The sequence below is a fragment of the Bos javanicus genome, unplaced genomic scaffold (genome assembly GCF_032452875.1).
Source record: "Bos javanicus breed banteng unplaced genomic scaffold, ARS-OSU_banteng_1.0 tig00001600_1, whole genome shotgun sequence".
NCBI lineage: Eukaryota > Metazoa > Chordata > Mammalia > Artiodactyla > Bovidae > Bos > Bos javanicus.
In genome coordinates, this window is record NW_026893620.1 from 673,255 (window position 1) to 684,964 (window position 11,710).

Below are 11,710 nucleotides of genomic sequence, written 5' to 3' on the forward strand. Positions count from 1 at the left end.
GATAACAGGCCATCTCACTGACAGCTTCCTTCTTCCTTCTCATACTTTAATTGCCACTCTTATTTTTTTTTAATTCACCAATAAAAAGTGAACCTGTGACATCCTAGACACCCGATACTCCAACCCCATAAAAGGCAGAACCCCAAGTCCAGGCTTGCTCATGAGCTCTCTCTCTCTACCCAGGACCTCACTGTGTCACTCAGGTACCCTCCAGGACTTGTGAGTGATGCATCTTGTCATTCCAAAGTTCCCTGATGGTTGTTGCTGAGACACCACAAGACCTGGTCCAGTCACAACACTGGCTCCAGAAAGGGAATGTCTGTAGGGGCTGCTTAACTAGTACTGGCCCAGGTAAGCACAGTCCCAAGCATTCCCAGCAACAGCATCACTATATACAGGCTGAGACCAATAGACAGAGAAAGTCCAAGATGCGCCTGGGACATCTTGGGCCATAAAATAAGGAAACACTCAAGGAATCATGAGGATGTGTAGGAAGGACAGCAAAGCCAGCTTGAATGGCTCTCACTAGTCAAACCTGGGATACTTTGAGAATCAAAATAAATAAAGGACAATGAATTATAACCCTTTAACTAATGAAGGAACCCATGAATACTTGCTGTTATATAAACAGGAGACAATAAATGTAGGCAAACCAAAGGAACAATAAAGTCAGAAAATAATCAATAGAAGTTAAATCTAGTGCATGAAAATTTGATGTAGAATATAATATTTATATAACGGCAACTTATGTGCAAATTACATAATTTAAATGGAAAAAACAGTAACTGTACAGAGGATCCCCTGAAAAAAGACCCTATTCAAATCCATTTATGCATTATTTAAATGATAATAGCTAATATGCAGAAATAGTCCAAATATGAGCATCATTTTATTGATCTTGCCAGGGTAAGCAAATTTTCAAAGCCAGACTAATAACCCATGGAAGAGAGATCACATTTCTTTTATTCCACTTTTCCTAGGACAGCATGGATACAGAGGAGATGCTCAAGAATTGTTTGTTGAATGTATGAATGTCCATGAATCAATAAAGAAGCAATAAGAGAGACCGGACTTCAGATTTTGCTAATCCTGGTACCTTGGCACCACCAAAGCAGCCCAGTCCAGGAGTCAGAAGGCTGAACTTTAGATATAGCAGTGTACTGAGGACCCAGGGCCTCAACTGTCCTCCTCCCATTTCCTTCTCCACTCCAGTTTAGCATCTCCATGACTTTTAATATCTCTATCTATCAATTTCCTTTCAAAGCACAAGTATAAATCTGTGAGCTTTACCATAAGCCAATGTGAAACATGGTAGGTCATTTATCCTACAGTCATTCCTCACAGAAAACACACAGGAAATTAGCACTGGGACTTACCCAGATGATGACACCCTGCCCCCAAAGGCTCTCTTTAAAATTCCTCTTGCACATAATTTTAAAATTCTTTAAAATTTAAAAGGCTCAAAATCAGTAATCCTTCAGTTCAGTTTAGCTGCTCAGTCATGTCTGACTCTTTTTTTTTTGTTTTTTGTTTTTAATTTATTTATTTTAATTAGAGGTTAATTACAATATTGTATTAGTTTTGCCATACATCAACATGAATCCACCACCCCATGAATCACAGCATGCCAGGTCTCCCTGTCCATCACCAACTTCTGGAATTCACTCAGACTCACGTCCATCGAGTCAGTGATGCCATCCAGCCATCTCATCCTCTGTCATCCCCTTCTCCTCCTGCCCCCAATCCCTCCCAGCATCAGAGTCTTTTCCAATGAGTCAACTCTTCGCATGAGGTGGCCAAAGTACTGGAGTTTCAGCTTTAGCATCATTCCTTCCTAAGAAATCCCAGGGCTGATCTCCTTCAGAAAGGACTGGTTGGATCTCCTTGCAGTCCAAGGGACTCTCAAGAGTTTCTTGCCTTGAGAACCCCATGAACAGTATGAAAAGGCAAAATTATAGGATACTGAAAGAGGAACTCCCCAGGTCAGTAGGTGCCCAATGCTACTGGAGATCAGTGGAGAAATAACTCCAGAAAGAATGAAGGGATGGAGCCAAAGCAAAAACAATACCCAGTTGTGGATGTGACTGGTGATAGAAGCAAGGTCTGATGCTGTAAAGAGCAATATTGCATAGGAATCTGGAATGTCAGGTCCATGAATCAAGGCAAATTGGAAGTGGTCAAACAGGAGATGGCAAGAGTGAATGTCGACATTCTAGGAATCAGCAAACTAAAATGGACTGGAATGGGTGAATTTAACTCTGATGACCATTATATCTACTACTGAGGGCAAGAATCCCTTAGAAGAAATGGAGTAACCATCATGCTCAACAAAAGAGTCCGAAATGCAGTACTTGGATGCAATCTCAGAAACGACAAATGATCTCTGTTCGTTTCCATAGCAAACCATTCAATATCACAGTAATCCAAGTCTATGCCCCAACCAGTAATGCTGAAGAAGCTGAAGTTGAATGGTTCTATGAAGACCTATAAGACCTTTTAGAACTAACACCCCAAATAGATGTCCTTTTCATTATAGGGGACTGGAATACAAAAGAAGGAAGTCAAGACCTAGAGTAACAGGCAAATCTGGCCTTGGAATATGGAATGAAGCAGGGCAAAGACTAATAGAGTTTTGCCAAGAAAAGGCACTGGTCATAGCAAACACCCTCTTCCAACGACACAAGAGAAGACTCTACACATGGACATCACCAGATGGTCAACACCAAAATCAGATTGATTATATTCTTTGCAGCCAAAGATAGAGAAGCTCTATACAGTAATCCTTAGGGAAATACAAATCAAAACTCTGAGACATCATGCATGCTCAGTCACTAAGTCACGTCTGACTCTTTTTGACCTCATGGACTTTATGTACCCCACCAGACTCTGTCCATGGTATTTCCCAGGCAAGGATACTGGAGTGTTTTTGCCATTTCCTTCTCCAGGGGAACTGCCCAACCCAGGGATTGGCCCCTCCATCTCCTGTATTGGCAGGAGGGTTCTTTACAAACACTGAACCATCTGGGAAGCCCCACTGAGACATCACCACACACATATTAGGAGGGCTACTATGAAAATAAATAAGAGAAAATAAGTGTTGGCAAAGATTTGGAGAACCTGGAACCCTTGTATACTGACAGTGGGATTGTAAAGTGGTGTATCACAAAGGACAAATATTTTATGCATTTACATGAAGTCCTCAGAGCAGTCAAATTCTGAGAGAAACAAAGCAGCCCTGTGGTTGCTAGGGGCTGGGAGCCAGGGAAGTGGGGAGTTAGTGTTTTAATAGCACACCAGGCTTCCCTGGTGGCTCAGAGGATAAAGTGTCTGCCTGCAAAGCAGGAGACTAGGGTTTGATCCCTGGGTGGGAAAATCCCCTGGAGAAGGAAATGGAAACCCACTCCAGTATTCTTGCCTGGAGAATCCCATGGACAGAGGAGCCTGGCGGGCTACAGTCCACAGGGTCGCAAAGAGTCGGACACGACTGAGCGACTTCACACACACACACACACACACACACACACACACACAGGATGAAAAGAGTTCTGGAAATTGGTTGTACAGTAATGTGAAGAGAGTTAACAATACTGATCCATTTGATTAAAAATCATCCAGATGGTAAATTTATGTTGTGTACATTTCCCACAGTTTTAAAAAATTTAATGAGAAACAAAAATGGCAACTGATGTGCCTCATTTGGAAATGTTCCTGTGTTAGAGTCTAGACTTTGCCACTTCCTGGGTATATGACCGTGAACTAGCCACATAACCTATTAGTATTGGCCTCTCGAAAGTGGGGTGAACACCTGAAGAGAACACCTCCCTGGGATGCTGAGAGGGTCAGTGATGCTCTGAACAGGACAAAATCCCACCAGACAAAGAGCAGCTGTCACTACAACAGTGCTCTTGAGTAATCCCATGTGGATCCCAATAGAAAGCCTCTTATAACTTTGATAGATGAGGTTACAACAATAGCAGCACTCAACAGGAAGAAATATTCCTTTTCTTTTCTGGCAAGGATTCAGCCAGTGAAAAGCCATGGACTCTTTGATGAACAGCCCTCTCAACTTCCTTTTCTCTTTATAAAAGTGCTCTATATCTCTTGCCCTTTGGGGACTTGCACATGGGGTCACTCTGGTTGCAAAGCTTGAACTGCAATTTGCGGGGAGCCGGTGAGGCATTCCACTCGTGACAAAGGTCATGAGGAAGGAGGCTCGGCATACGCAAAGGCGGGATCGAGCCTCAGGAGTCCCCCGGATATTCTCGAGCATTTTCCCCCAAAAAACCAGAGTCTGCCTACTTTATTGCTTTGTGCTCTCACCTCTGACTTTACTGGGGGCTGTCCCCTACCACCATCTCTCTCTCTCTCTGTCAAAGAGTTAACTTACAGCTCCAATTAATAAAGTTCCTGGGCAATTAGGAGTGTTTAAATCCAAACCCCTCAGATGGCTCTCTAACTCGCCTGACAAGTTTACCCGGACTCCTGCAGCTATGCATACGATTGTTTACAGTCTCCTAGCTTCCAGAGGCACGGGAAGCTTAAGATATTCAAATAGCTTAGAGCCTCTCAAAGAGTTAAAAACTGTCAGAATAAACTAGTAAAGGATTTCATTGATGAGTCAATGCTTGTTGCCAAGTTTTCACATCCCCTGAATTGTATCCTTGAATGTGTATTAATTAATAGTTGGTATATAGTAAAAAATAAGTAGTGGCCTTGGTGTTAGTAACTTTAGACCCTTAAGGTAATAAATTCTTTCTTTGTTGTAAACCCATTACACATCCGCCCTATAGGAATGCAGTTTTATCTTTGGAAGATGGTGCCAAACCTTAAAATAATTACTCTTAGAGAAAATAAGTCTTTGTTGATAAGTCCTTGTCAAGAGTCATAAAATGTTAGTAGGCCTTCTGGCCAGAAGATGATGTAAATCACCTAAACCATTTGTATACGATAAATTTGCAGGAAAGAAACCTTGGTTTTTGATAAGAATCAAAGACTGCTAACTTTGCATCCCCTATTATCCTCTATGTGTAACTTAGGGTATAAAAGCCCCTGTTGAAAATAAAGCTATGGGCCTTGCTCACCAACGCTTGGTCTCCCCATGTCATTCTTCACTTTAACTTCCAGCTGAGTCTCCATCTGGAGCGCGGAACCCACCACGCTTACTAATTATGCCTGGGCTTCTAAGACCCACTCGAGAAGGTGTCTAGGGTGAGGCACCTTCCGCTATTCGAGAGGGCGCCTGCGGCCTACGTAAGTGGTGCAAACTTCTTGTCTTGAAGTTTTATTGGTCTCCCGCGTAAACCAAGCTACTCAGCTTCTTATCTCCACTGAATTTTCCTACTGAGCTATCCTCATTCTATTGTTCTCTATATCTCTAATTAGCATATAGTCGCCTAGGCCGTCTCTCCTTCGAATACCCTGGATCAGCTGGGGCTGGTCCCCGGCAGCAATTCTCTGCTGATCCCGAATAAACTCATCTTTGCTGGAGAAATATCTGACAGTCTATTTGTTTCAGGTCAACAGAAAGAAGGGAGTACTCATGATCAGGAGACCCATGGAAGACTCAGAAAGGCAAATTATCCACTTGACACACCTGAAAAGACATAGCCTGGTACCTCTTCAAGCTGAGGAGATGCAGGACTAGAAAGAGCCCCACAGTCAAGAATAAAATAAACTACAGGAGATAAATTTAAATTTGTTAGGCAGTTTATTTTGCCAAATGATATAGAAGTAAATCTGAATGCACCTTTGATATGTTCTACATCTTGGTTGAGGCCATAGCTATTGTATAAAATTACAAAAATTCATTAAACTGAACATTTACAGGGAACAGATTAAGGCCAAAGAGCCCTGTAGAGCTCACCCAGCCTCCACCGACAACATGTGGATCTCTCACTGTTAATGAACAACAACTGGTATTCTGAAAATGCTGCAAAGAATCCTAGTTTGAAATTAAACATTTCTATGCTTTTACAACTGATAGTTACTAAGGGCCTTACAGGACAAACCTCCCTAAACTATCTCAGCCCTCAGCCAGTTCACATCCTCCTCATGTCATCAGCTTCTTTGACAAGAGTCTCTAGACAGTCTGTCTTAAGACCAGTGGCAGTTTCCACATCCACACTCCCTTTGCAAGGGGACAGTTCATGGACTGAAACGTGGCCAGTGTCAGGGGAGCGAGGATGTAACCACTCCCTAATGGCCAAGTGCATCTAATCCAAGGCCCTGCCCCATCCTCATCCCTGGGGACAGGTCCTGCACTCACCCCCTAACCTGCTGGCCTCTGGGAAGAGGGGGGAGAGAAATGCAGAGCTCACCCTAGAGCCTGCAGTGAGGAGAGCAGGGACATCGCCAGGGAGAGTCTCAGCAGACTGGACACGGTTCATAAACTACATCACTTATTCACATTAATGGGGATGAGGAGAAATGAGCTCTTTCAGGGGGGAAAAACAGGTGCCTATCATATCAAATACTAAAAATAATTCTGTGAGCTATGCTTAGTCACTCAGTCATGTCCAACTCTTTGTGGCCCCATGGACTGTAGCCCACCAGGCTCCTCTGTCCATGGGGATTTTCCAGGCAAGAATACTAGAGTAGATTGCCATGTCCTCCTCCAGGGGATCTTCCCAACCCAAGGATCGAACCCAGGTCTCCTACATTGCAGGCAAATTCTTTACCATCTGAACCACCAGGGAAGCCCAAAAATATTCTAGCTGCCTTTAATGTTAGAATTGAAACAGAAAAGAGCTAAAATAAAATGCTTACAGAGATTTAAATGATGCTAGGATTTTTAAAAGACATATTACAAAAGCAACAGTAGAAACCAAAAAGAAAAGCTCAATATAATAAATGACATATAAATTAAAACCTCTAAACTGAATTAAAGTACAAGTGAAAATCTGAAAAAGTATTATATGCACTATTACAGGTTATTTCAAAAATATAAATGCCTCTTAGGAAAAAAATCCATTAATAGAAAATTCAAAGAAAGACAAATAAATGGTCAAGACATACATTTCTCTTTACAAATTAAATAGATTCAAATTAAAACTGTTTGAATTATTTTTAAATTTAGACCTAGAAAAAAAATGTAATTTAGGTACTCAAAGTTGGCAATGAAGTAAGCACAGTAGGGCTGTTAAGAGGGGAATTGGTCCAAATCTTATGGAAAAAAGCCTTTCACCAATTATTCTACTTCTGGAAATATAGAAAAAAAGATCCATCAAAATATATGGTCATGGATATGCATCACATCCTTGTTAGCAATAAACTGTGTTAACAAAAATGAAAGACTGCATACATTTCAATTAAATACCACATTTGACAGAAACAGACTCACAGACTTAGAGAAGAAACATGGTTGCCAGGGAGAGTGATGGGGGCAAGGGATAGATAGAGAGTTTGGGAGAGACATGTACACACTGCTGTATTTAAGATGGCTAACCAACAAAGACCTACTGTATAGCAGAGGAAACTCTGCTCAGTGTTATATGGCAGCATGGATAGGAGGGGGTTTGAGGGAGAGTGGATACATGTATACGTATGGCTGAGTCCATCTGATGTCCACCTGAAACTATCACAGAATTGGATATAGCTCAATAGAAAATAAAAAGTTTAATTCAGAGAATAAATTTTAAAAGTACCACATTTTGAATACTATTTAATGCTACAAATAAATGTTAACCATTGAAAATTAAGAAGGAATCAGGATTCAAAGACATTTAATTTTATAGAAACAGTGTACATAACTAATAGAACACTGTAATGCAATAATACTCCAGTAAAATTTAATTTTAAAAACCACAAGCTATAATTTCTATTAAAAAATAAAAGGAGAACTGTGCGTGTGCATGAAGATTTCTAGGAGAAGGATGGAGAAACAACCAAAATACCAACAAGTGTACTTAGCTAATAGAAATTAATTTTTATTCCTTTCTTCTTCTTCTATAGTTTTAAATTACTTACATAAATAGAAAAATTTATATTCTTTTCTAAAATTCACAACAACTACCATTAGCTATAATGCATGACTTCTTTTAGACCCTAAATCCAATGTGTGCTGTGAAAACACTAAAACCCCAGTGAGGTAATTTGTATAAAGTGAGTAAGCTAGTTACTGGCATTAGTTACAAGTTTAGAAAGCAGGTGAAATGTATGGATGTGAGAGTTGGACCATAAAGAAAGCCAGGCGCCAAAGAATTGATGCTTTTGAACCGTGGGAAAAGAGATAAAACCAGTCCATCCTAAAGGAAATCAGTCCTGAATATTCATTGGAAGAACTGATGCTGAAGCTGAAACTCCAAAACTTTGGCCAACTGATGAGAAGAACTGACTCATTGGAAAAGACCCTGATGCTGGGAAAGACTGAAGGCAGGAGAAGAAGGGGACAGCAGAGGATAAGATGGTTGGGTGGTATCACTGACTCAATGGACATGAGTTTGAGCAAGCTCTGGGAGTTGGTGATGGACAGGGAAGCCTGGCGTGCTGCAGTCCATGGGGTCACAAAGAGTTGGACACGACTAAGTGCCTGAACTGAACTGAAATGTGAGAAAAGGAAACACCCAATGAGAAGATGAAAACTCAGTTCTTCTCTCCAAGGTGGACCTTGTCTCTGGGCAGCACTTCCTGCCTAGGCTCATTCCAACTTTCCCCGTGACAGCAAGTGGAGGACACAAGGAAATCATGAAGGTAGCTCAGACTTTACATACAGGACGGTGATCATGGTCAATGTCTCACTTCGCAAAGTCTGGGCCCATTTTTAAAAGTTAACATTGAAGTAACATTACCAATGGGAGGATTAAAACAGAAGCCAGCCTCCACCTTCCATCAGAATCACCTGGAGCTTGTTTAACCCCCATTGCCAGGGTTTCTAACTTTCCAGAATTGGTCTAGAAGGCGTGCAGGGGGAATTTGATTTCTAACAAGCTCCCAGGTAAGGAGGATGCTACAGGTCTGAGAGGCATATTTTGAGAACAGTCACCCTAAAGCTTGATTTATAGAGATGTTTCATATGCATCATCTCCAGCAGCAAGAACTTTAAGAATTTCCCTTGAGAGACTCCTGCTAACAAGACCAAAGGTGTCTTTAGAATTGAATTCTCTCTGCATTTAAGAACAAGGATCCCAATAGAAGCAGCTCAGTGTAGCAGTTACATACAGGGTGAAAAAGACTTCGGGAACCAGACTGCTTGGTTTGGGGTCCAAGTCTTTCACCACTAGCTGTGTGATGGTAGGCAACTTACTCAACCTTCCAGAGTTTGAGGGAGAAAGGATACATGCATATGTATGACTGAGTCCCTTTGCTGTTCACCTAAAACTATCACAACATTGTTAATTGGCTACACTTCAAGGTAAAATAAAAAGTTTTAAAAAAGTACTCAACCTCTCTGCTTCAGTGCCTTCAGGTGTGAAATAAGAGGTACCAGCTCCTTCTGCCTCAACAGGAAAACTGGAAATGGGTGTCTACCCAAATTAATGAGAAGTCCTAACCTTTCCACTTCCAGGCACAGGCACTTTGAAAATCAACAAACAGAACATGCCTGGAGAGTTTCTGGCTCTGCCTAAAGTTAACGAGATGTTTGCTTGCTTCATTATTATTTGCGGTAACCATACCATATTCCTTCTTCAAGGCCTCTCTTTGCTTGCTTCTGCTGCTTAGTCACTTCTGTGTGATCCCATGGGCTGTAGCCCACCAGGCTCCTCGTCCATGGAATTCTCTAAGCAAGAGTATTGGAGTGGGTTGCCATGCCCTCTTCCAAGGGATCTTCTCGACCCAGGGATCGAACCCAGGTATGCTGCATTTCAGGCAGATTCTTTAACACTGAGCCACCAGGGAAGGCCCCCTCTTTCCTTAAAGACCACCAAATGGCCAAGAGATGTAGCTGCACACACTAAATACACCACAATCAAAAAAATCATAAGAGCTTCCATCCCATGGGGATCCCCAAGGATCTCCCATATAAAAAAAGGAAATATCAGAATATACGGGAAAGATGAATGGCTTAGGGTCCAGGAACAAAAGATCTAATAATCCAAGTATGATTAAAGTCCAACTAGTTAGTAGTTTCAGTTACTACACAGAAAACTTTAGTTAAGAGCTTTCCCTCTCTGAGCTGTTTTTCATCTGTGTGTTTCCTCCCAGGTCAGGGATCCTTTAGTGATTTCAAACCCATAGGACATGTGGGCAGGATCACCTACCTCAAGACCATGCACTGCTTCTCTAAAGGCTAGATATTTGGATAAGACCCCACAGGTTCTTCAGGGACCCCATCCCCAGAGTGGTCCTCCTCAAAGGTGGAAGAGGAAATATTCACAGTAAGGAAAGGGGATGGTCAAATACATAACTCCAATCAAGGCTTTGTGTCCCAGGCAAAAACAAAACATAGTCAAGAATAGTAACCCCATTCATTACATAAAAACTGTGTTTTTACACACATAAAATTTGTTACAACTAGGACCAGGACATACAGCGAGAGAGAGACACACAGAGGAAGAGGGAGACATGGTCATAAACCCACAGAGGGAGCCTGGTACAGTTGGAACTCAGCTGTCACCGAAAGAATATGGAAAAAGGTGGGGACATTGTTGGAAGATGACAAGGATCCAGGGCATTAATTAGATAAATGAAGCTGTTCATAACCTGTTTTCTTAAGGGGGAAACAAGGCTGCCAATCTAGGTCAGAATTGAGAATTCCTGAGCAGTACTGGGGAAGGCCACTAAGGATGGAGAGAGAGAGAGAGAATGAGAGAGAGAGTGATGTTGAGATGAGGAGGGCACTCCTCGCTGAGCAGCCTAGATTCTCAGCCTCCCTGCCTCCTGATCCTGCCGCTGCCCCTCCTGCTCACAGGCACAGGAGGTTGGCAGGCGGTGAGCTGGAAGGCAGGGAGACCCTGTACCGGGCCACCAGGTCACTCCCGCAGATCCTGCCGCCCCTCCCCACAACCACTGAAGCGCTGTCCAGGAAGCAGGCAAGGACCTCCCGCGGCCAGCGTGAAGTGACCCCACCAGTACAAGCAACCAGCGGAAAACGGAAGCGCTCCCTGGGCCTGACCCCGGACCGTGTCAGCCCCTGAAAGGCGCAGGCGGCGTCAGACACTTGCCCTGAGGCAGCGCGGGTGTCAGCCCAGGCGGGCTCTCACCAGGAGAAGAGCCGGGAGCAGAAGTTCGCATCCTGCAGCGGGTTGGGCTTCCGCATCTTGCCGGCGGGGGCGGGCGCGGGCCGGGGTCGCGCTGCTCTGGCGGCGGCGCTGCTCCTGGAGGCGCTTGCGGGGAGGCTGGAGGGTCAGTCCCACCGCGGTCCCCTCTTAGGGAGACAGAACCACCTGCTTCAGGGAGTGGAGCACTGGTGCTCTGCCAGGCCCTGACCTCCCTTGGCCTCCCGCTCCGCACCTCTGCTCGTGAGGCCTGGAGCGGTGGGGGCCCCAGGACCAAGGGATGGCCAGGCAGACCCTGTCAGGGGCTACACGCAGGTGTGAGATGAGGCTGCAGGCTCAGTTGATGGAACCAGTTAGGGGAACTGCGTACACAAGGTGCCTAACAGAGGCGACTACGTTTGGGCACCGGGCTGCAAATGCTACCAAAGGGCGCGCCCTGAGCCCAGGCCCCCACCCAGAAGACGGAGAAGGAGGGGAAGGCTACATGAGAACCGCCCCTTAGCTGTGGTGAAGACCAGGAGACAGCTGGCAGAAGGAGATAGCAGCCCGCTCTCTGG

General features: G+C 43.7%; 1 protein-coding gene across 2 annotated transcripts in view; it reads right to left on the reverse strand.

Moving 5' to 3' along the window:
- The window catches only part of LOC133243936 (ATP-binding cassette sub-family C member 4-like), a 590,639-nt gene extending 579,366 nt beyond the window's left edge, over window positions 1-11,273 (reverse strand). For both annotated transcript variants that reach the window (XM_061410641.1, XM_061410639.1), the window contains exon 1: window positions 11,139-11,273. In XM_061410641.1, the coding sequence (XP_061266625.1) occupies window positions 11,139-11,194 (56 nt within the window). In that variant the 5' untranslated portion in view covers window positions 11,195-11,273. The remainder of the gene's footprint in view (window positions 1-11,138) is intronic.
- Between the last annotated feature and the right edge of the window lie 437 nt (window positions 11,274-11,710).